Source organism: Nanorana parkeri, unplaced genomic scaffold (assembly GCF_000935625.1).
Source record: "Nanorana parkeri isolate BGI_ZX_2015 unplaced genomic scaffold, ASM93562v1 scaffold1199, whole genome shotgun sequence".
NCBI lineage: Eukaryota > Metazoa > Chordata > Amphibia > Anura > Dicroglossidae > Nanorana > Nanorana parkeri.
The window spans coordinates 116,758-142,949 of record NW_017307467.1 but is presented as its reverse complement, the minus strand read 5'-3'; the positions used below and the strand labels follow the sequence as shown (position 1 = coordinate 142,949).

The following is a 26,192-nucleotide window of genomic DNA, read 5'->3' as shown; positions in this document are numbered from 1 at the left end:
GTGCAGCGTTATGTGCAAAGTTCACCACCCATAGCAACCAATTATCATCCATCTTCTACTGGCCTGACTTCAGCGGTGCATTCTGACTGATTGTTGTGGGTAACTACACTTGCACTAAACATTCTGAGGGGAATTTATCAAAACTGGAGCAACAAAATCTGGAGCAGATGTGCACTGCAACCAATCAGCTTCTCTCTTTCATTTTCAAATCTTAACAGAACAAACTGAAGAGAGAAGCTGATAGGTTGCCCTGAGCAACTGCTCCAGTTTTGATAAATTCCCCCTTCTGTAATTTGAACTGTTTATTAAATAACCCCATGTGTCTCTTGAAGCCAACAGATTCACTGTGATACCATAAGGCTGGGTTCACACCGATCGATTCGCGGTAAAAAAACGCGCGAGACACGCGTGCGTTTCCGAGGGATACTTGGCTGTATCCCAATGGAACCACCCGACCAAAACGCCCCAAAGAAGTACATGTACTTCTTTGGGCGTAGGGCGCTTTCCCGCGCGTTCGTACTCGCGGAAAACCGCCCAGATGGGAACCATGCACATTGAAAATAATGGCATTTCCCTGTTTTAGCGTTTTTCCGCGAGTACGAAAGCGCGGAAAAACGCCTAGGTGTGAACCCAGCCTAACTATCTGATGTCAATAAAGATGGATTGCTAAGGTGGAAACTGGTGTGCTGGTGGCTCATCCACTGGTCACTGCAGCACCCAAAAGAGTATTTATTGGCAGGAGTGACATATTGGTCAGGAGTGCGATGGGACATCTTAAAGATTCTTGAAGCCAAAAGAACACAAGGCTCCCTTCAAATGCAATTTTTGAAGGGTCATGCTAATCCTTGAACATAACTGAGCATGATGGAATATAAAAGCTTTACACAAAGTTGAGCAGAACCATAGTGTGCAAGATTTATTTTTATATTACCAACTGTGTTCTTTCCCGATCACATAACTGTTCTTATTTCAAGGGTCAGCCAATATTTATATCTGATAAATGCTGTCAGTTCTCTTCACCTTTAGCATCCATCTTTTGGAGAAGCATTATGTGCTTGCTCTATACTCGTGTGCTCTCTCCAGGTTTTCAAGTGCTGGATCATCAGGTCTATAAGTGTGGTTGTTTCTAAACAAGGGCTAGATAAGGACATCTTAAATAGGCTGGGTCCAGAACCGGACCAAACCAGAACCAAATCAAACCAGAAGAGAAAGATGATGCTGGAGCTATAGCAAGGATTGAATTAAGCAAAGCCAAAAACCAAACAGCACAACCTACAAATGTACAAATGTAAAGCCCTGGCAAACTGATATAGGAAGATGACACCTCTATATAAGCCAACCAAATGAATTCTGTTTTTAAGGAAAGTTTTCAGTTTACTTTTGAAACAAAATAACTTTTACAATTTGCTCCCAAACCACTTGTTAGGTAAAGAACGCTTTGCTGTGGACAGGCTGTCTGAGGCGTACAGCAATTTATCCAACCTACATCGGTGATAATGTAACAAGGCCATGTATATCGCCAAGTGGGACTGTGCAGAGAGAGCTTTAAGTGAAAGAACAAAGATCCTGGCTATAATTGTTCTGCTAGAAGCCTCAATTGACGACAATCAAGGCGACCTGGTAGAGATGGGTTTGACACGCTCTTCCCTGCAGTCTGATTGAGGTGAGTGGGTGTTCAGCTATAAACCTTCACCTAAATAACAGTTGAGGGGAAAACAGAAGTACAGAACATGTTTTATGTTTCTATAATGGATGGTTAGTGATAAAAAGTCATTTGTCTCTGGGATATAAAAAATAATGTTATTATATTATACACTGTACTTTAGTTTAGGTCACGTTGTTATGTATATTATCAGCATTAAATTGGAGCCTAACCTGTTCCAGGAGCCAAATACCTTTTGTGACAAATGCTCAACATTTGGAATTAAAATCCAAATTTACCAAATTCTTGTCCATAATTATACAAGCATGTCTGAGAAAAATATTTTACCAAGTCACTCCTCCAATAGAAGTGAAGGGAAAATGGGCCTATGTACGCACAATCTAGTGGCATCTATGTGATTTGATGACATCAGTGCATAAAGTTCAGTAACTTAGTTAGCAATTGTAGGTTGTAATGACTATCTTTCTGGGGGCAGCCAGGCCACTTAGAACTTAGCCCTTGCCTGTGAGGATGCTCGTAATCAATGCTCCATTGATCCCAGACTGTACAACTCCCTGGGCCATAAATAATAACAATGTCTATTTCTCACACAGATCAGTAACAAAACATTGTAACAACAGCAGAATACCCTGATCTGATGCCTTTAGTATCTCCACAGTTTAACTACAATGCACATTCAGAGTTTTTTTTACAGGAATACAAGTTTATTGCATTTTACATAGGAAAAAAGTACAGTAGGAGTACAGTCAGGGGTGTATCTGCGCGAGGCAAACAAGGCGTTTGCCTTGGGCGGCAGTTTTCAGGGGGCGGCAGGCAAGAGGATAACACTACTGCTATAGGGACCCTGCAGAGCCCAGCATGGATTCTGCACAGCCCACCTGAGAGTCTCGGGTGAGCCCACCACACATCCTGCACGAGTCTGCAGGGTCTTAAGGGGGGTGTGCATGATCTGTGGTGGGCTCTGCAGGGTTTATGGCAGAGCCCACCAAAGATACTGCACAGCTCCCCTGAGATCCTGCAGATTTAGTGTGGGGGGTGCCCTAGTTTCATCTTGCCTAGGGCAGCCCCAAACCAGAATACACCACTGAGTACAGTAGGTAGTTCATCACAACATATGTCCAAATTACATTGGCCAACAAGAGCAAAGAAGGCACAAGAATGTTAAGAAAAAGAGAGGGTGGAAGGAGTCAGAACAGAAAGAGCAGGGGGTGTGCACGGCACATGGCACATTGAGATTATGACAGATATGTTTAACTAAATAAGTAACAATCATGCACTGCTCTATACAGGAAAAACACTTATAGATTGCTCAGAAGATTTATTTGTTAGGGTAATGGCATCACACCTCTGTTCTGGGGTAGCACAAGAAGGAAAATCTGGTTGTACACAGCTTGACATTGCCAGAACACTGCAGCTTTAAAAGTCCAACAATCAGCTGCATTTATACTGTGCTTAAAGGTGTATCCACGTGAAGGGCTATCCAAGTGTCCTTACTGCACCTCAGGCTCGTACAGTTGATCAAAGGCCCTTCAAACCTAAGGTGACACTAAACTCAGAAATTAAATCTTAAAAATGTATTCAAGTAGCTCAACTGTAACAAAAATGTATCTTATTTGTGTATCACTCGGCTGTAAATCATCAAATCATCTCTGAATTGCTGCCGACACTGTCCTTCCTTCTGGAGCGATGGCTACTTTTGTTCCCCATTGTCCCTGTGTGTGTTGTAAAGTTGCCACAGCTCCAAGATCGCTCCTGTGATGGACTACAATCTCAATACAAATTAGTAGGGATGCACCGATACCGGTTCTTCGGTATCGAGTACGAGTAACAATATTTATCTATTGGTACTCGCTGATACCGGTACTTCCACTAGCATGGAGCCGGCTTCCTGGGCAATTAGGAAGCTGGGCGGCGTGTCATTACCCGCCGCCCGGCTACTTGATTGCGCGGGGAGCCGGCTTCATGCTGTCTGTCCAGCTCTATGCTGATTAGCCGGGAAGCTAGTCCATCGCAGGAGTGAGCTTGGATCGGTGACTACTTTACAACACACAGAGAGACCATAGAGAACAAAAGTAGCCACCCTCCAGAAGGAAGGACAGATTCAACGCAAATTCAGAGATGATTTGAGGATCTACAGCCGAGTGATACACAAATAAGATACATTGTTGTTAATGGTTAAGGTGCTTGAATGCATTTTAACTCCTGAGATTATTGTCACTTTAAAAGGTTTAATTGGTTAAGTGGACTTTGTGGGCCAGCTGAAGCATGGAGCAATGATACTTCCATTCCCTGTGATCCTTGATTTTACCAAATTATGAATACTTAGGAAGTACAGTATATCAATAAGTGTAACTTACACTTAAGGTTAGAGCCTCTTCTCCACTCTTTATGTCCCACAGTTTTGCCGTAGTGTCCATACTCCCAGTTGCCACCAGGGTGCTCTGGGGGTTGAATGCTAAGCAAACCTGGAAAATAAATGCATTGTGTATTATTTTGAATAATCTAATTTTCCCGTCAAAAACAAATTTTCATTAGAAAGAGAAAATAATTGTACATTAAAACTTTCATAAGTATTAAGAACTTTAAAGCAAAACTACAAGCTTGTATCCATTACAGCCAAGGAAGGTGCCATCTTAGCTTCTCTTTGGATTGCAGTTGCCATGATGTTACACATGATCAGCTATTACACCAGCCATTTGGGGGCTTGAAAGTTTGGTTGAGAGCTAAAATAAGCGCACTGACAACCTTGACATTGGCATGACCTAAAAGTACCTGTTTGGGAAACATTACATTGGTGGGTAAAGTTCTATTTAAAGATAGTAACCTATCAATAATCTACATTCAGCCTTTTCTCAAATATATGTTATATATTACCCAAGTTTCCAGAAAGCTATGTACAGCACCCTGCTGGCTTCTAACAAAAGCCATGGTCTGCTTGCATTGCATAGAGCAGCCTTTCTCAACCAGGGTGCCGTGGCTTCCTCAGGGGTGCCTTGCAATTTTAACACAAAGTCATGCCAAAGTCAAAGATGTGATGTGATGGGGGGGCTTTTGATGTGAAAGTGAGACTCTAATGTTAAGGGGACTCTGATGTAAAGGGGGAATCCCACTTTTTTTGGTGTGTTTTTATTTTAAATTCCATACTAGACCCATATCTCGTATAAGGATTTGGTATGGATTTTGGAGGGACCACATGTTGTTTTTTTACATTTACGTCTTTTACATTTAAGACTGGGGTGTCGCAAGAATTTGCATATTTAAAGGGTGCCATGGCTGATAAAAGGTTGAGAAATGCTTGCATAGAGAAGCAGAAAAAGAATAGCATGTAATGAAACTGTAAATGTTTTATTTCAATATCTTTATTAGCATGTTGATGACATGTAGAGGGACAAACCAGGAAAGCAAACCATAAGCAGATTAAACCTTAGCTTTAAGAATTATATTGCCACAAATAATATGGATGGAGGCTTCTGAGATCATTGGAGTGCTTTTTCCCTAGGATCCCGAATTCAAATCCAATCAGGCCCCCTGCATGGAGTTTGGTGGTCCTCTCCTTGTTAGTGAGGTATTGCCTCAGCTACTTCAATATACCCCTACCATCCAAAAATTACTGGAAATGTAGTTACCTTCTGTATAAACTAGCCCTAGTGTATGAAGGTTTTGTGTTTCTATTGTAGGACCTTTAAACTGCAAACCCAACTAGGAAAGTATTACATTTTAAAATTCATATCCTTCTCCAAAATCCTATATTTCAGGTGGATGGAGCTGGGAACTCAAATCCAAGATTTCACTGGACCAGCTGGCATAAGAAGCCAGAGAATGTTTTAACCTGTCAACACCAACCCAAGCTGAAACATCATAGACACAGAATGAACACATAAACCTGGCATACCTGTGAACGCGTTCTGTTATACATTCATGTGTAGCACACTGGCAAACCTGGAATTTGTGTTACCACTTTTTCCTGTCTAGGAGACAAAGCATTGTTTGTGTGACAGCTAATGTGTTCTCTGCCTAGTCTTGTAAAATCTGTTCTCCAGGCTGCTCACGCCACACGCTGAAAGATTGCTGTTGTAAGCATCTCAGAGTGATTATCGCCACTCGCCCATATGACAGCTCTTTATTCCTTTCTTTTTCATTATGCAAATTCACATTGTGAAACGTGGATGCAGCAGTTATCCAGCAAAATGCAAATAATTCTCAGGTTCCATCACATTTTTTTTTTTCAAGGATCTCACATTTTCTTTTACTTGTAATGATTTGTTGTACTTATAGTTGCAGCAATTTTGGCCAGTCTTGGCACTCTGCCTAACCATCTATATCCAAGACCATTGGCTAACTTGGTCATATGCAGGAGGGTGCCGAGGTGGAGATCTGCCTGTGCAAGTTGCTGTTGGAGGATGACCATCATAAGAGGTCAACAACATATTAATAAATTAAATTCTTGTCATATATTTTCCAATTAAAAATATTAAATCAGAACTCCACCATATTTTTCAGTTATGGCTGTAGCATGTCAAGGTTCAGTCATCAGGGTTTACTGCTCTCTCCATGACCCTGTTGAGACACCTAACACAACTGTGAGGGTCATGCTTCCCCTATCTTCTACATAAGTGAATAATCCATGTATTCCTACCAGGGGTAGGTAAGAAATAAATGCTGCTGACATACTGCAGTATTTCTGTGTCCTGCACAGGAAGAAAAATATGAATGCGACATGGCGAGCTCCATCCTCAGCTGACCAGCAGTATTCACTTAAACAATAAAGCTTAAACGACATTAAAATCTGAGCATCCATGTAGACTTACATTCTACTTAAAATAAATATTTACCTCATACACACTTACAAAACAGAAAATGTAATAAATGCTACCACCAGTGGTGCAGTGGGGAGGAAGCGCTCTGGGATATGTATCGCCCAGATCCTGGCAACCAGTGATGTCACTGGTTGCCAAGAGCTGGGTGGGGCGCCGGTCAGAGTGTCCCAGGTTGCTAAGAGCTGGAAGAGGAGATATGTATGGCCTAGGATGGTCTGGCCGGAAAGGGGGCAGCACTGTGCAGCAGAGCAGCCACTATACAACATACATGCTGCTCTGCCTACCGTATCCCCCCCAAAATGACCCAAAGAGAGTCAACAGCCTCTGGCTACCTCATTAAAGGGACGGCCCTGGGTACCACGAATGCATTATCAAAAATGTCAACAGGTCAAATGTAGTACAAACACTATTTACCATTAGGTCATATTATCCTAATAAAATAACACATAGACACTCCTTAACTTTATAAATCCCTATGCTTCTCGGCTCCAACTACTGGTCTAATGGCGCTTCGAATCTCATTCGCACAGCAAAGAGTTGTGTGAAAAGTTTATAAATCAGTCTCTACATGTTTTTTGTGGGATTTCGAAGGACTCCCTAATTCTATAATAACAGTCCAACTTTCCGCTGTGTACTACGGATTGCTGGATATTGTGCATTTGTAAGAGAAATGCTGATGTTAAGAGAAACTATGACAGCCCAAGGATAAAACACAAGCTTGTTTCTAACATATTTACTGTCCGAGACAACAAAGAGTATGCCCATTGTACTGCTGCTAGAAAAACACATTTCATTGTAAACAAGTAAGCTGATATCTCTTTAAGAAGTTGAACAGGCAATTATAAAATCAAATCAGATATTACTAACAACACATGTACAAGATGTCTGTGTATTTGAGAATTAATCCAAAGTATATTATAATCAATAGTATGAAATATATGAGATGAGAGGATGGGAATAAGGCTTAATTATATGTAGCAACAGAAGGCCCTTTGGGATTCCGGCATGCAGCCTGTAATAAAGAACAATTGAGCTGTGGCCTTATGGGATATTAAAGGATCTTTAGCATGAATACAAGCCTTCAGCTAAACAGTCATGCTATTATATTAAAAACTCTCACTGTAGAATATTATTTATACTGAAATGGTTTGTTGTTTTTCAGCACCAGCAGCTGTTAACTCTCAACACGGGGCTTTTATCACTGAAAACAAGTGAAAATTAAAGTGTTTGAAGAAATCAGCCTGATGTCTAACCTATCCCTGGTTGCTTGACCTGCTCCTAGCCCTAAACCCACATTGAAACACTAACACTTAAAGCGGTAGTAAAGCGCAAACCTTTTTGGGCACCCAGGAGGTATTTTCCATAATGTGCTGGTATGCATACCATATTAACACATTATGGCCTACCTACCCTTCAGGTGATCCCCTCCAGCACTGCGATGTCAGCGTTCTACTCTGCCTCAGACTCTGCCATCTTCTTCCAGTCTTCTTCTGGGTTTGGTGTCTTCAGCCTCTTGATTGACCAATTGGATGATGTAACTTGCACGGCTCAGCGCACACAAACAGTTATTTGTCATCAATAGTTTCAAAGGGTTACTTACTATTTCTGCAGTATGCCCCTTGAAGGTGTGGTAACATTTGCCTGTCTCAGAACTCCATAGCTTGCAGGTTTTATCAAATGATCCTGTGGCTATTTTATCTCTGTTGGAATGCAAAGACTCTTTTCAGATCATATAGCATATTTATTTATAAAGATATCTATACAGTATGTATTTTAACATTTTTCTTAAAAGGCAAATATAGTTTCTTATATATTTTTCCCTCTTCCCCAATCAAAGCCAGCACTGAAATCAAAAGTGTGGGTGACCAGATAGTGGAGTGACTTTTATTTCTTGTTCATGTGACAGCATTTGGGCCCAGGGATTGGCTGCTAGGCCCCATCAATGTCAGATGAGGCAGGTCTCATGTTCCCCCAGAAGCAATAGGCAGTGTTGCTGGCTGCAACAGAGGAAGAAAAGACAAGGGGAGTTCCGGCAAGGTGAGTATATTGGGGTCAAGGGGTGCCCTTTGCAGAGACAATGTCACTTTGTCCTGTATGGGCCTCCTCCTCTAACAGCGGAGGAACGAAGTCTGGCAGGAGGTGTTAGCAACAATAAAGCTTATTGCATTAAGGACAAAAAAAGGATTCAGTAGTGTGCGGCTACTATAAAGCCAGAAGTTGTATAAAAATGTCAATGTTATACTAAGGAGGACCTTTCGTACACTTATCGAGTAGAAACCTGCACACTACAGAGGAGCAGTGATATAATGTTCTCTACACTGTGGTGGCACCAAAGAATTTTAGGTGGAATCTTCTAACGTCCAGGCAAAAAAATGTTATGAGATAATTAAGTAACACGCATTGTTATTTCAACCCTCTCATAAAGATTATTCTCTGCCACTACTTACCCATATGGATTATTAAACTGGATGGCATAGACCACATTTCGATGTCCTTCCAAGGTATGCAACTCTTCTCCTGATGCTGTGTCCCAAATCTTACAGGTTCGATCATAACTGCCAGTAATGAAACTATACAGAAAGAAAAAACATCATTTTGGTGTGGATCCCAGTAACAGCGAATGCCAGGACAAATGCAGGATTTGTAGTCACCATAAAATCCTTTTCTCTGCATTCCCTGAAGGACACAGCTGGATCCTCAAGATCTCAAGGACCCAGGTGTGTCCTGGATCACTGAACAAAGAGGAAACAGATACCAGATCATAAATAGCACAGTCATAACTAGCTGGAACTCATGGCTGTACAGTTTAATGTAGATAAGCTCACAAAACAACAGAGATTGCTCTTCCTCCTTCCTCCCATGCAATTCCACGGAACACTGATGCACAACCAAGGCTTCCAGCAGCCCTTAGTCATAAACAGTGAGTGCAAATAAAACGTTTGCATTCCCTTCTGGATCCAGTAAAGATCTTCTTTATTTATTCAAGGCATAAGACCAGACATCAAAATCTCACTATGATGTCCATAATTAAGGCCTCTTTTGGCTGAAACACATCTGGTCTTATGCCTTGAAAAAAATAAGATTTTTAATGGATCGGAACTGTGTGCAAACATTTCTTTCTACAATTCTATGTAGGTTGGGCTGTTTCAGGTCTGTTATATGAAGGTGTTAGATAAAACATGCAATATTGGTTAATATTCTCAGACTTTAATCAGTTGCACACCACATCACAAACTTCGACACTTAAATCCTGCTGTTCGAAATCTGGAGTAATTCTATAGTGTTCCAGCTGTAACCACTAACCATGCCACTTGAATCAATGCCCAGTTCCTGTCCCCCTGATCTCTACTGTGTATTCTCTTGCCTTGTACAGCTTGCCTTGAGGCTGGCCAGATTGTCCCTCAAGCCTATGAATCTGCCTTATCAATCAAGCTACAGTAAGTATACAATGGAACTAAAGTGAGTGTATCTTACCTGGAACCAGATTTATTAAATGCCACATTGGTAAGAGGCAATATGTGAGCTCGGAGGACCTTGAACAAGAAAAAAGAGCTTGTTAAGCCAATGCTGATATAGACACAAACTGCTCAAATCAACTGGAGAAAAGACTTTGATAAATATATACCAACAGCAGGTCTTCTCATTAATTTGCCTGTTATGTTGTCTCATGTATAGAGATCAAAAGTTCTAAACATTTCTACATGCAAGAGCAAAAATTTGAAATGTAACAAATGATATGATAGATACAAAGGAAATGTTCAGTCCATATAATGGTTACCACAAGGCAGATCTGAGAAAAGGTCTGTTCCTTTTGCCTATTTTCTCAGAGAAATAAAAGAAATCCTCACACCCCATATTCAAGATTCAAACAAATGTTTTAATAAAATGCAGCCTATTTAGATGTGGGGGGAAATTATGTCATCAGCTTATATATGCAAGTGTAAGTAAACAGATGTATCCACCACTGAAACATGTATTTGTGAACTGTGTTATACCGTTCAGCCAGTATTCTGATGCAGACACCCCTGTCAGATACTATACAAGGTCACGGCCATTAACATTTATCCACTATAGTCAGTTACATCTTCATCAAGATGGTGAGTGGATAGGTCATCTTTGTGCTCTTTCCCCCAATCGGCAAGCTCCACTTAATACATTCACAGCAGTACAAACTGCATAGGCCCATAGCAAAATATTAATGGGGCCTCTCACCAATTTCCTCCCAACCTGACCCCTGTGTGCTCTGTCTGCAGCAACATTCACTAGAGACTGAAGTTGGCCAAACAATGTTAGAGTTTCGTACGAACGTTCATATGTTGTTCAAAACTTGAGTTTCTCAAACAAACACCACATTCACTTTAAGAATTTCGTTCATTGGAGAACAATTTTCCATCCCACTCCTTCGATTTTTTTCATCACTACAAAGCAATCATTGTTATTACCCCATTAACTATTAAGATAATCAAATGAACATTCCAAAACACAATGAGGGGAATTAATCAATACTGGAGCAGACAAAATCTGGAGCAGCTGTGCATGGCAACCAATCAGCTTCTCTGTTTCATTTTCAAATCTTAACTGAACAAACTGAAGAGAGAAGCTGATTGGTTGCCATGCACAGCTGCTCCAGTTTTTGTCTGCTCCAGTTTTGATAAATTCCCCCCATAGTTTTAAATGAAATTCTACTGGCGTATTGACAGCTTAACCATTGTTGCCCTAAGTCTATACCATGAGTTATACCCCCTTAACATTGCTGGTCAGTTCTGGCTTATATTGTACCCAAAATAACTCCCTTCACAGTGGCAGTGGTAGCATTTTATACAATCTAATAAACACCTTCATTACATTAATGGCAGTAGCAATTGCTTCACCTCTACAAAGAACATCAGTGACCTTTTATACCCCCTAGTGAAATGAGCCCATACCTTCAAGGTTAGTGGTCTGATATATTCCCTAATCTAAAACCCAGTTTACACTGGTGTCAGTGGTAAGTTGTTTTTTTTTCTATTCATGTATTAAGAACCCATTAAGAAGTCCTTTTACATTGGTGCTCAGGGTCCCCTCTAATATCCCTTTATGATGGGGGCAGTAGCCTGCTAATTATCCTGGTAAATGGAGCCCTTTACTTTGGTGGTTAGTGCTCTGCTATGCCCCTAATATAAAACCAAGTTTGCACCGGTGTAAGTGATAAATTGCTGTTTATCATCATGTTTTACCCTGTGCCCCCTATAATAGCCCTTTACACTGGGGGCAGTGGCCTTTTATGTAGCAGTCCATTCATCCAAACTGAAAACCAGCAAGTGAAGGATTGCTTTTACAATGGGTACCACAGGAGGATCACTGATGGACACGAGGAGTTTTTTCTAAATGTGATACAGCTTTCAGTGGTGGTAATTACACCACTCGCAGCATCTTGCAATGCAGTAAAGCCTGACTGGCTCACAGAAATGCCCCCTCCTCTCTGTGTATAAATGCCCGCACACAAGGAATTACAAGTTTGTTTTCAAAAATATACTTAAGCATTTTTAATACTATATTTGTATTACATGAGGGTCTGTTTTTTTAACTACCAACACTTGGCCTTTAAAACTGATGCTGTCTGATCTCCGTAAATATCCAGAAATTGAATTTCTAGCCCAGAATGTCGATAATACATGAAAAATAAGTACCCATTCAGAGAGATGGTGAGCTGCATTTTGCAGAGGAATCCTCTTTTCCTGGCACGGAGACATGTTTCTGTATTGCATAAAAACAACCTTTATCCATCTCTGTGAATGAACACATCTGTTATTTACATAGTGCACGGTATGCCCATTATGGACATCAGTGCGCCCAGGAACTTGTTCCAGCACAGTTTTACCTGCCAATGTTCATTACTGTCCATACCCATGCTGTTTGTGAATGACAGCTGTGCTTATCGCTAGAGAACAGAGCCCATCATACAGTGCAAGAACAGGCATACTGTAGAAGTGGCAGGCAAGGAGCGGTGTTTGCAAAATGTGACGTATCACTCATCTGCCCAAGACCCAACTAATAATGATCAATTAACTGCTGCTTTTCACTAAAGAATATCATAACACAGACAAGGCCATAGACATAAAATCAGGGGAGGGAACTGTACATACATCACGCTGATCTCCCCCAGCCTGTTTGATTGTGTTTCCTTTAGGTTGCTGGATGCTAAAGAGAGACCCGTGTGTGCCCTCAGTACCCTCCTCCACATCCCAGAAGTTCCGGAAATGGTGTAGGTACGTTTTCGGGGATGGGGGGCATGGACAGATACTGGGGCGTATGCCTAGCATTTAGTAACACTTTAAAGATCCAGTACTCAATGAGGGGAATGTATCAGAAATAGAGCAGACAAAATCTGGAGCAGCTGTGCATGGCAACCAATCAGCTTCTTTTTTCATTTTCAAAGATTAACTGTACACACTGTAAATAGAAGCTGATGGGTTGCCATGGGCAACTGCTTCAGATTATGTCTGCTCCAATTTTCATAAATTCCCCCACAGTGTTTAAGAATGTTTAAAATGGCAGTTTCTACCCAGAAATATTATAGTAATGCCAGAACAATTAATGTTGTGATTTGTTCCAAGATTAAGTGGAGCTTCAAACAAACATTTATGTTAATTTGGATTAGGACCCCTGCCGCTGTTTGTCCCGATTGAGAAGAAATTTCCTCACTTCCTAGGACAGTAAATAAAGGGAAATACTGTATATCCAACTAAGATACCAGCAAAAGTAATAATACTGGAGAAGGGTTGGGACCTTTGTGAGATTATCCTGAGGATACAGATGACTAAAGCCTACATTCATAGAGTCTACTCCTCTGCTAAGCATTGCAGGTCAATAAGGATGCCATCAAGGAGTCGGAGATTACTAGAATAGCCATATGTAAGGATTCTTATTTCCCAGAGGGACAAGCTGCACTGACAGAACTCAGGAGCTGTAAACACATTACAACAATTGGCACATATCTAAAATCATACATGTATTACAGTGACTGAGTGCCAAAAGGCCAATCAAATATTTATTTTTAGCAAAGTGCATGTCAGGATGGGTTCAATGTCAAGCTTCTCATTTGTTTTTCCAGCATTTAATAATCTCTCATGCAATATTTTCAATAAGCCTCAGAAATGGAGGCTAATTGTTTTTTATGTGGATCTTAAACTTTTACCCCTGCTACTCATTTTTTAGGATTGCGTACCAAAATGTATAGGATGTGTACAGATTACATACACAAGCTGTTTCAAGGAAGGCAACAAGGCTTGAAGTGACGCAATGGCAAAAATAATAAACGAGTTTGTCAATATTTATTTATGTATTTATTACAGGTATTTATATAGTGCTGACAATGTATGCAGTGCTTTCACATCAGTGCCTGCCCTCAAGGAGCTTACAATCTAAGGTCCCTATCTCACTACACACAGGGCCAATTTAGACAGGAGCCAATTAACCTACCAGCATGTCTTTGGAGTGTGGGAGGAAACCCACACAAGCAGAGGCAGCACATGCAATATCAGTAAGACCGCAGTATTTGTGTTTTTATGAGTCGTCGCGTCGCATTTTAGTGCATACAACATAATACCCGATTTTATGGTAAAATATAAAAGATAAGGTTGTGTCGCATAGCTAGATACCAAATATGTCAACTTTCAAAAATTGTGCAGGCCTATGAAATGACAAAAAACGACAGTACCTAAAATTGTCCATAAGTGACACTTTAAAAGTCTTTGCAATGTATTGGGGCTGATAAGCTCCCCATGTAATAGTATAGTGCAGGTGACAGGTTCTCTTTAAAGAGACATGAGGGGTGTCACCTCTGCACTGTTGGAGCTGACAAACTTTACTCGATTCTTTCCCAGTTATAGCAGCCTGGGTTAGACAGCTTTGAACCCAGAAGAGCTCAGAGCTGAAAACTTCCAGGTTCATACTACCCAGCGGGGATCGGCCCCCTGGACAGTATGAACTTTCCTAACACTCTTCATCCTAACTCCCACCATGGAAATTCAGGACGCCCAAGAGGGACAGGTCAGCTCGGGACACATGGCAGAGGGGTGTCAGACTGGGATTGGGGAGGGGGGGGTGTCACCTTGCTCAGATTCCTCAAGTAGGCCAGCAGTCAGGAGTAAAATTGTAAACAATCTGCTGGGAGTATGTTTACATGCTGGCGGTGCTGCAGATGCTGCCAATACAACTCAATACAACTTCCAAGAGGCAGGGATTGCAGTCCACATACATGATTTCTCTCATTAAGCCCTGAAGAAGGGGGTGTGTTCTGGACCCCCGCAACGTGTTGGTTACTCTACTTGAATGTCCCCCCCCCCTCCCGACCCTAATGGTTAAAGTTGTATCTGGACTATTTACATTGGAGTGGCACTTCAATTCCTACATCTACTGTGTTCCATTAATTTTTAGTGTCTCCTTGTTCCCTGACTTTTCTCAGTGCTTATACTTGTACACTTTTCTGCTATTTTCTTTTCGAAGGCATGCCTCTTTTTTATGCTCTTTCACTTTACGTTTCCCATACTTTCTGTATAACCTGATTCTTCTCTTGGTCTCATTATCTTACCCATGCCACAAAGCTCCATTCTTTCCATTCTTCTTTATCTGTAGGATTTTAATGAAGTATCACTGGGGGTTCTAAACTTTACTGTTCCAGCACAGCTATAGTACAGACACTACAATCAATTCTCTGTAATAAACATAAGGTACACTGCCATATAACTGCACAGAACGGATACCTGTCCTCACATAATGAATCCTTCCCCAGTACAGACCAGTGGCGGAACTACCAGGGTCGCAGAGGTCGCGGCCGCGACCGGGCCCTGGAGTTCAGCCACTTGGAGGGGGCCCAGGACAGGAGGAAGGGGCCCCTGGTGACCGCTGATTACCAGTCCCGGGACCTCTTCCTCCCGTCCTGGGCCCTACATTGGGGGGGGGGGGGGGGGGGGGGGGGGGATGCGGTTGGGTTGCCCTTCATGGATTCTTGCATGGGGACCTGAGGTCACTAGTTACGCCACTGGTACAGACATATGTAGCAGTTTTGTAGAGGATGCCTCAGATGGACAATACCCTTACCATCCCTAACCCGCAACATTATGGATCATTAACTAGGGATGCACCGATACCGGTATTTCTTTTTCGGTACTCACCGATATTGAATACTGGAAGTCCCATCCAGGAAGACAGGCGGCGTGTAATGACTCGCTACCTGGCTTCCTGATTAGCCGGGAAGCCGGGCAGCGTGTAAAGACTCGCCACCCGGCTTCTCGCTTAGCAGGGGGAATTAAACGAAGGGCGCCGCGTCATTACACGGCGTCTGGCTTCCTGATTGGCCAGCTTCCAACCAATCAGGAAGCCGGGCAGCACGTCATTACACGCTGCCCGGCTTCCTGATACCGGAAGTATCGGGCTAGGCATTGGAGCATTTGGGCGAGTAGAAGTACTCGTCCAAATACTTGGCATCGGCACCGATACTAGTATCGGTATCAGTGCATCCCTATTAATAACCCATAACCGGTACACGGTTTTCACATGGTGCAGATGGTTTTAAATCCACACAGAGAATTATATTTGGCGTTCATTTCAATGGGTCTGCTTAACACATGTAAACTCACAAATATGCTGGGGGATCTTTTATTCTGAGTGTATTGGCTAACACATGAAGAAAAAACATGTAGGAATGCATATAAACATGCAGAAACATACCATGCAAAAACGCAGGTTACTGCACAACCGTAACTGAGAAAGGCATGGAGGTTTCCTGCGAGGGACTTCATACAAGATTATATATATAGAACTTGTAACAGAAGACATATTCATATGTACAGAAGACTAAAATAATAATCATGTAACCACTTATCACAGTCTAGGTGAGATCATTCAGATATCAGAACAATCATTTAGCTGTTTGCTATGCAGCCTCTTAAAACAATTCAATAAGGAAAAGTGCAATGGTGTGCTATTAATAAAACAACAGCTCCCTCTTCTGTCTGTACCTGTGAAGCTTTCAAATAAACTGAACAAGAGTCAGTACATGTCACCGTTAACACAAGAGGAAAAGCACCTCACATAATGGACCAGAAGACTCCAGGAAACTGGGTTTATATACAAAATGAAATAAAAAATAAAAAAGGTGAGATGGGGGACCAACCTAGAGCTGGGTTTTAAAAAGGAACTCCAGCCTTACCTTTTGTTCCTACATTTGTCCTCTCCTGTTTTTAAACTGAAACTCAATTCCCCTGTAAACTTGCATCTCCACAATATAACCCTTTAAATCTGCAGCAGCAATCTTGAGTCCACCTTAATTTCCTGTCTAAACGACTTCCACCATTCAGCAATCACTTCTCCAACTGATCTGTACTGATGTTGCCCCCCCCCTCGCAGCTATTAGCTTGTTATGCCATTAATCATTTTGTTCCTGAGCTTAAAGTGAAAGAACACATCCCTGGCATCGCTTTAGATGTGCCTGCAGCCAGTCAACCAATCAGCAGACTGCACAGCTAAAGTCCACAGCACCCAGTGTCCAGGAGGTAGAAGCAGACTCCAGGAATGTGTTCTTCCATATAATTATTTTGAAAAAGATTTGAAGCAGAATGCTGTGACTTTTTTTAGGAGCCTGCTGGCCCTTCCTAACAAACTCAGAGCCAAGAGAAGCAGACAGACCCAGTGATTATTATTATACAGGATGTATATAGCGCCAACAGTTTGTGCAGCTCCTTACAATATAAGGAAGACATTACAATCACAATACAAATCAAGACAGGATGGTAAGGAGGGCCCTGCCCCTGAGGGCTTACAATCTAAAAGGGAGGGGGAAGTGATACATGAGGAGGGAGCTGCGTGGGGATGAATTGTTTGAGAATGTGATAGTTCAGTGGTTAGGTTGAGGTGGGATAGGCTTCCCTGAAGAGATGAGTCTTAAGGGATCGCCTAAAGGCAGTCAGAGTGGGAGATAGTCAGACAGGTTGGGGTAGAGAGTTCCATAGGATGGGAGAGACTCTAGAGATGTCCTGGAGGCGAGCATGGGAGGAGTTGACGAGGGGGCTGTAAAGCAGGAGGTCTTGGGAGGAGCGGAGGGGACAGTTAGGGTGATATTTTGAGACAAGGTTTGAGATATAGCGGGGGGCTGAGTTGTGGATGGCTTTGTAAGTGGTTGTTCATATTTTGAATTTTATCCTTTGGGTGATTGGAAGCCGGTGCAGGGATTGGCAGAGGGGGGGTTGCAGACACTAAGCGGTTGGTTAGGTGGATGAGTCTAGCAGCAGCATTCATGATAGATTCAAGGGGGGGATAGCCTGTGTAGGGGTAGGCCAATGAGGAGGGAGTTGCAATAATCAAGACGAGAGATAACAAGGGAGGGGATGAGTAGTTTTGTGGTTTCATTGGTGAGGAAGGGGCGTATTTTGGAGATGTTACGAAGGTGAAGGTGGCAGAAATTGGATAGGGATCGGATGTGGGGAAGAAAGGTGAGGTCAGAGTCAAGGATGACACCTAACACCAGTGATAACATAAATTAGTGTCACAACAGAAATTTAGTGATGAGCAAAATCGTTTGATTAAAAAAATGTATTTGCATGTTAATCGGGGGGTGGGGGGAAGGAATATTGGGAAGATTTCCCTCATTCCCTGTCCCATCTGTCAGTGGGTGGTAGTGTATCACTTGGTCAGGAAGGATGGGAAATATCCTCACTAAGAAAGCAATAAAAAACCTTAGGTTATGTCTACCCGAACAATGAAGTCTCATTGCTACTGTGAGATACAGTACAACTATTTGTTGGCAGCCCACTCATATGCAGGACACTGAAATAAATGCAATTCTAGTGAGATCATTTTTACCAACCAGGTAAATCACTCAAAAGCAACGAGACTTAATTGCCCATCTAGCCCTAGGCTAAGGCTACAGTCACAGGGGCTAATAGGTTAATGACAGGCTGTCAGTTTGTAATCGTACATGGAACGATTACCTGCAATTTGGTAAAGGTGCTTCTCCCAGGACACAGACAGGGACAGACACGCCTGGGATTCCTGCTGGGATTAGCCCGTGCAATTGGGGCCTAAGACATTACAGTGTACGTGACAAGTCATTTGGTCCCTTTGTGGCTGGACGTACAGTGTACGTCTCCCGTCACGAAGGGGTTAAAGGAGTTCTATTACATACCCAATTAATCCAAAACAAAAAAATAATGTAACTTGGTGTTGATCTATGAAGGGTAAGTGTACAGTCTACTCTGATGTTTATATCCTCCAGCCAAAATCTTCTTTACTACTGGCAGTGCCTGCACGGTGCTCCCTCATAGACTTGTACAGGGCTGTCTCCTGGGAATCTACAGTCTACGTATGCACTGGTGCTTAGAGTGTTTTCAGAATACATAACCTACCAAGACGAATACATATTAGTATCCAGCACCACTGGGGGTATCCATATGGGTAACCAGAACCAGTGTATACATTATTGATTATTAGCTATTATGCCATTTGCTCTGTTGTCCTATTTTGGCTTCTATTTTATATTAAATCCTCTGACCCAGGTCAGCTCAGCTTGGACTCCATTTTCATTCCCTTTAGAGAGTTTTCAAAAGCAATTTAATGCTCGACATTCAGATTTCTATGTTATCCTATTGCACCTATTCAGATCGGAGTGATGTGCCGTCGCTCAATGCTCAGAAGAGGTACAGGAGCTTTTTTGGGGCAAAATCATGCAGTTTTGCCCCAAATATACTTCAATAGGAGCGCCTAAAAAAACCACTAGTAAAACCATCTACTTCTAGTAACTAGCAATGCAAAAACACTCAAGCGTGAAAGCGCACAAAAAGCGCAGCATTGCCACCTTAAGCTGTGCATTCTTGATTTGGGTCACAGCACACCTTCCCCTCTCATCTCCATAACAAAGGAGGGGGGGTGTTCTGTAGTCCACAGAGGTGAACTGGGCACAGCTAAAAATAGTTCTTAGGATTTCAGTCTATCAGTGTTGTAAGCCCACCACAGGAAGTTAGACGTTCACTGGATTTCTGGCAGCATAAATGGGTATTTTTTTGCACTTGCAGTATTTTTAAAAAGAGACAAAAAACATGGGGATAGGTCAATGTATTGCAGATATTTACTGAATATGTTTTTTTTCTTTCATTTTGTCCATACACTTAAAGTGACACTAAACTCAGGAAATAAATCTTCAAACTGCATTCAAGTACTTAAACTATTAACAAAACTATATCTTATTTGTGTATCACTCGGCTGTAGAGCCTCAAATTATCTCTGAATTGGTGCTGACACTGTCCTTCCTTCTGGAGGGTGGTTACTCCTGTGATGAACTACAATCTCATGTTTAGGTTACCAAATTGTATTGAGATTGTAGTCTATAATGGGAGTGATCCTGGAGCGGTGACTACTTTACAACACATACAGGGACCGTGAGGAACAAAAGTAGCCCCCCTCCAGAAGGAAGGACAGTATCAGCACCAATTCAGAGATAATTTGAGGATCTACAGCTGAGTGGTACACAAATAAGATACATTTTATAGTTAAAATGCATTTTTAAGATTTAACTCCTAAGTTTAGTGCCACTTTAAATTGTAATGGGACACTTATGTGCATTAAAACATTATTTAAAAGAGTATGCAGATGTCACCATGCAGGGCAGAGGCTTGACCCATCACACACCCATCCAAACGATGTTCATGATACAAAACTGTCAGCACCCACCTTGAACAGATAAAACTTGTGGTGGTCTTGGTGTCCTACTTTTTCTTGCAGCCTTAGTAGGAGATGTTTTACTTGCTGGGTGCGGGAGGCAGTAATAAGAGGCTCAGCTTTCTGTATTTCATCCACCAGCAGGTCCACATCAGTGCTTTAAAGGGGAAAAAATCATGAGAAATGTTTGTATTGAAACAAACAAACAAATGAATGGCCATAATTTGTAATGGTGACATTAAAGTAAATTGCAAAAGTGAGCAAAGTGGTCTTGCTCAGAAGACAAATTGTCTATGCCTGACATTTCTATATGTGAGAAATATTAACAAGTGTATGGCACTTTTAAGATTAGTGTAGTTTTAGAAGTGTGGCATAGTCCCTTATCCGGGTGCAGAGATAGTTTTAGATAGATGCATTGCACAGACAAAAAAATATGGAGGCGATTATTATTATACTCGATTAATAGAGCACCAACAGAATGCACAGTGCTTTACAAAATGAAGGGAGACAGTATAGTTGCAATATAATGCTAGACAAGAGGGTTAGGAGGCCCTGATTGTAAGAGCTTACAATCTAAAATATTGCAGCAGAACCTCAGGGTCATGGATGTCACGCTTGAGAGACCTATACTAATGACAACACAAATGGTGATGGTGATAGACAGCAGAAATATCGGGTGAGCACTGTCACCATAATACAGCACATGGACATGTGAAATATTTCCGTCATTCATGTTTTCAAGGAACAGAGGACACTGATTGTGAAACTTTCAGAGATTATTATTTTTGTCTTTTGGTGGTACTTCATTAGCCAATCATGACCAGTTCTATCAACAACTATGGCCAATCGGAGTTAGAGAACTATGAGGTGAGTGATTTTCACTCATCCTCACAGTTAAGAGACCAAGGTGTGCCAGTGAAACTGTCACACGTCGGCTCTATTGAGCGAACACATACCGATCGTCTCCCTGCAGAGGGTGGTGACTGTCAGCCACCGCTCCCCGCAGGGATTCCCCCCCTCTCCCCTCCTCCAGCACTGAGTGGAGGAACGGACGGCGAGGGGGCGAGCACAGCTGGCTCTGCCTCTTGATAGGCAGAGCCCGCTGTCAATCAGCCAGCGGGGTGGATCTCGACAGTATTGTTGGGATCCATCCCGGCTTCGGCGCTCTCTATATACTGAACTTTGGGTCACGGAAAGAGGTTAGTATTTTGTCCTCCCGTGAACCTTAAGAGAACTATGGGATAAAATGGTTACCCCATAGTTCTTTTTTAAGCCCACACTGATTGAGGTGCCTGAAACTCAGGAGGGATGAAAACACTTTCCAGTGTTTTTTTTATTAAGTGGTTCAACAAATGTTCATCATTAATAAAAAAGAGAACAAGTTTAAAAAAAACAACATACACAACGGCTTTAAACAACATAGGAAAACCCCATGCAACCATGGAAACTAGGAACACAAAGGTTATTTGATCATTAGCAAGTGGCAATAAGGAAGGTCAGGAGAGGAACGTTAGGGAGGGAACACCTGGGAGGAAGTGAAAGCATTTGCAAATAGAAAGCAGTAGAAGGGCTTTCTAACTGTCCAATGCTCTGCCATGTAGGTCTTGTTACTTCATTTGTAAGGCTAGCCATACTTTGCTGATATATTTGGATAGAGAAGTGCATATGGCAAACAAGATGTCCAATAAAGTGAAAAATTGATGTGCCATTTGGAAAAATAATGGTAAATCTTGTCTGTAAATGACCAGAGCTGCCCTATGTGGGAATCTTCTATCTTATCTGAAAGTGGTCAGGGATCCCCTATGTGGGAATCTTCTATCTTATCTGAAAGTGGCCAGGGATCCCCTATGTGGGAATCTTCTATCTTATCTGAAAGTGGTCAGGGATGCCCTATGCGGAAATCTTCTATCTTATCTGAAAGTGGTCAGTGATCCCCTATGTGGGAATCTTCTATCTTATCTGAAAGTGGTCAGGGATGCCCTATGCGGAAATCTTCTATCTTATCTGAAAGTGGCCAGGGATGCCCTATGCGGAAATCTTCTATCTGTGCAAACTGCTCCAATGGCAGCAACCCTGACAAACAAGGATCGTCTTCGGAGATCTCATCCCATTTACCTACAAATGTGTTTATTTACACTGGACAACAATGCTCATAAAGGATAAATCTGAATCAACAGATGGTCTAATGCAGTGCTGGACCAATCCCAGGAGCCAGGTCGCTGATGTGCTTTTGAAGATTACAGCTGGCACCTACTTTTTAGGGTTTTCTCTAGCTGTGAATGGAGCTGGATATCGGAGCTGAATTCCAGATTAATTTTTCCACACCAGACTAAGGTAAAAGGAAGACTTACCCAGGAGAAAGTTCTAGTAAATCAATGGACTTGGTCTTCAGCTCTCCGCCTTGTTCATACTCCAGAATGATCCCTGAGGAAAAGAGAAGTCCCTCAAAAAAGTTATTATTCATTATTGTACAGCTCATTACATGTTTGCATTGTATATACTCTTCTGTGCCTATACACAGTCTAGGAATCAACTGTTAAACAACAGAGTTTCATGATTAATCAGCAGAGGACATATATGTCCCCGATGAACGTAATCACTGCTGCTGTGTGCCCTGTGTGCATCCTAGACAAAAACACGCTCCTGACTAAAAACTGGAAAATGTCTATACTCCTCAGTGCCATCTAGGGGCCCTAGGGGCTAACAGCATCCTCCCAGTTATACTAAACCCACATGTGTAGCAGGGCCCCACAGCAAAAATATTAAAAATACCCTTTGCTGTACACTAGATCAGTGCTTGTCAACCTTTTTTCAGTCACGGTCCCCTTTTACAATAGTAGCCCCCCTTCACATTAGGAGCCCTCAGCTTCACATCTGAGTCCTACCTGCACAGGAAGCAATAGCTTCTTTGCTATCTGCAGGTTTTTTTTTAGTATTCTGACAGTTGCAGTCAGAATAAAATTTTAAAAAAGCATAGGAATGCATAGCTAGATTTCTATTGGCTATTTCACTTTGCAATAGCCAATAGCAAACTAGCTATTGCTCCCGCCCTCTGCTGCTTTCAATCACCAGAAGACTTCAGGTCCCCCTCTGCTGGTTGACAGCAGCAGTGGGCGGGTGCATTAGCTAGTTTGCAATTGGCTATTGCAAAGTGAAATAAACAATAGGAATCTAGCTATGCATTCCTATGCCTTTTTTTTCTGACTGAAGGCGGACCGCGGCCCTGATGTCAGAAAAGAAAAAAAAAAACAGAGCAGGGAAAGGTTTACTCTGCTCGATCGAGCAGAGTTACCTTTCCGGGAGGAAGTGTCTCTCTCCCGGGCGGCCGGAAGCCGATATCTAATAGCGAGAGACTCCTGGAGCGTCCGGTAGAGTTGGGATGTCTGCATTACAAAATTTTGAGGCACCCATGAGGAAGCCAGAAGGCAAGGTTGAGATCCCTGGTTGAGAAAGGCTGCACTGGGGCCTAGAAGAAAAAGATCTCTGCATCAAAGAACTCATATCTGTTCACCTCAGTACAGTAGTTGGTAACATTCTAATATCGCAGGGGCACCCTTGGCCATCTTAGTTGGACTGTTGCATTGTTCTGCCTCTCCTTTCTCTTTGTATTCTTCCCTACTTCGTTCCCTTTCCCCATTTCTTGTCATTAGCTGTGGTCACAGGCTACTGAACCAGAGCACTTAAACGGACACCCAAAAATATCTAGCAACACCAATGCTGCCACCATACCTTATATTTTTCCTGAGAAATGTCATTGCTCTTAAAGAGTCACAACTTTTTGGCACGTTATCAGCTGCATCATAACACACATTATAACGTGTTATGGTAATGCAATGTATATGTGTGCTGGGGTGAGCTGACATTGTAAACTGCCCCCAATGCACATACACAGCATGCTGCAGCACACCAGCACTATGGTGCAACCACAACGCACAGATGCAAATGTTCTGTGCGCTGCTTTAGGCTGCAACTTAAAACCTAGAGCAGATGCAGTGTTCTCATACCTTGGGATTCATTTACAGCCCATTCTCAATAAATAGGCGACACAATGCAATGCACCTCTACTTGCAATGCAAGTAGAGGAGAGTCAGTGAATGTTCAGTAAATAAGATGAAGCTGTGTTCACTTTCAATACCCAATCATGTGCAAGGCAGATTTTTTTTTTTTTTTATGGATTTTTGCTTACATATTATTGGATGATTTTAAGTAAGCACAGCTTCACCTTCTTCTTCTTATTATTATTATTATACAGGGTTTATATAGTGCCAACACTTTGCGCAACGCTTTAAACATATGGGGAGACAGTACAATTACAATATACTAAACCATACACAAGGAGTAGAAGGACCCTGCTCGTGAGAGCTTACAATCTACAATTATTTACTAAGCTAAGAGAACATACAACTTTACAAAGTGAACATGTTCTATTCCTTTAGTAAACCCCCCCAATACGTATGCTCCCTTCACCCAGAAGCATTGTTTCCATATTATCTGCTATCATATCAATGATTTGTAAACAGTCTAACAATGGCCACAAACCTATCGATAAGATAATAGAACATTCAATGCAACTAAACTGATTGAATTGAATGAAAATTCCATTAGATGGACTCCAGCTGACCATGCATTATGCGAATTGTCGCACAGTGGGTGCCACTGTCTGCACCCTTTCGGCCAGCATCTGCCTATTAGTTGATCGAAGGAGCTGGTCAGAAATCTTTGAACGAACAGAGCCGGCAGCCAATGGGCTGCCAGTGGCCGCTGTCAGAATACACTGAAGACATTGGTAGATTCCTTGATCAACGAGCTGGTAAGCGTCGATGGAGGAATCTGTTCTATTTTTTTCGTTTAGCCCACAGGTTGAAAGAAAAAAATAGAACAGTGTATGGCAAGCTTTCATCTCTGCTCTCAACTCCGCCAAGTCGATCAGCCGCGATGGAATTTTGTTGATCACTTCTGATCGATCAAAAAATATCTATGATATCTATTTGATCGGAAAGTGCAGAAAAAAACAGTGCACGCTGCATCGTTCAATATTTTAATTGCTGATTAATCGCTTGTTTGCAATCGCTCGTACCTAAACCCGTCACAAATTGCTTCATGTGTGGCCACTTTAAGGTTGCATGGGACCCAAGTGAGAAATGTAAACACTGTGTACCACAAAATGGATTCTCAATGTTTCAGAATCATTGTACACTGACTCCTATATGTGATCCAACTACATTGGAAGAGGGGACAATGAATGGGGCACAGCCCGGGGTCCACCATGACCACCCACCATACATATTATCCAATATGGCTTCTGCTGATTTAAGATTGACCAATATTCTATATTATTCCATAAAGAAAAGTCACCATTCAAGATGATTTTTTCTAGATTAATCCTTCACAGAGAGAGATCAATGCGCTCCGGCTGTTCCTCTATGCAAGAACCGTTCTGATCAGCCACAAGATCGCTCGCTATGTGGCCTTTAATTCAGTGTTATTTACCCACAAGGTCTCCTTGCAGTCCGATCACCCCGTTTCCCTCCCGTCCTTACCTGGAGGATAGTACCGGAGGAGAAACCTCTTCAGCCGCATCTCTCCGCCAGACTACTGGGTCCACGTTACCATGGATACATGAAACATTGCTTCAACGCATGCGCGTCATTCACTTTTACGGGCGCACGCGCACTCGGAGAGCTTATAGTAGTAACGGGCGAGTTGTGGAAGTAGTGAAGTGGATGATGTGTTCTGCTTGGTAGGAAGGTTGTTATTTAGTAAATGACCTGCATGAAACATTACTACAATAATCTTCTGAGGTGCAGAAATAAACCTCATGGTTCCAAAATACTTACCCCTTCCTGTGATATCTACCACAATGTTAGAAAAAGAGCTCAGCACAATAATTTACCTCTTATACTAAGATGGCAGAGATATCTGGAAGAACAGTTTACACCAGGGGTAGCCAGCCTTTGGCACTCCTGCTGTAGTGAAACTACAAATTCCAACATGCCTTTGCACATGGAGGTCATCACTGT

General features: G+C 42.1%; 1 protein-coding gene across 2 annotated transcripts in view; it reads right to left on the bottom strand.

Annotated features, from left to right (window-relative positions):
* Positions 1 to 25,778, bottom strand: part of DAW1 (dynein assembly factor with WD repeats 1) — a 47,238-nt gene extending 21,460 nt beyond the window's left edge. For both annotated transcript variants that reach the window (XM_018568501.1, XM_018568502.1), the window contains exons 1-7: positions 25,713 to 25,778; positions 22,524 to 22,596; positions 20,185 to 20,329; positions 9,955 to 10,013; positions 8,928 to 9,050; positions 8,081 to 8,180; positions 4,021 to 4,128 (exon numbers count right to left, since the gene is read on the bottom strand). In XM_018568501.1, coding sequence (XP_018424003.1) covers positions 4,021 to 4,128; positions 8,081 to 8,180; positions 8,928 to 9,050; positions 9,955 to 10,013; positions 20,185 to 20,329; positions 22,524 to 22,596; positions 25,713 to 25,752 — 648 coding nt within the window. In that variant the 5' untranslated portion in view covers positions 25,753 to 25,778. The remainder of the gene's footprint in view (positions 1 to 4,020; positions 4,129 to 8,080; positions 8,181 to 8,927; positions 9,051 to 9,954; positions 10,014 to 20,184; positions 20,330 to 22,523; positions 22,597 to 25,712) is intronic.
* Positions 25,779 to 26,192: the final 414 nt, after the last annotated feature.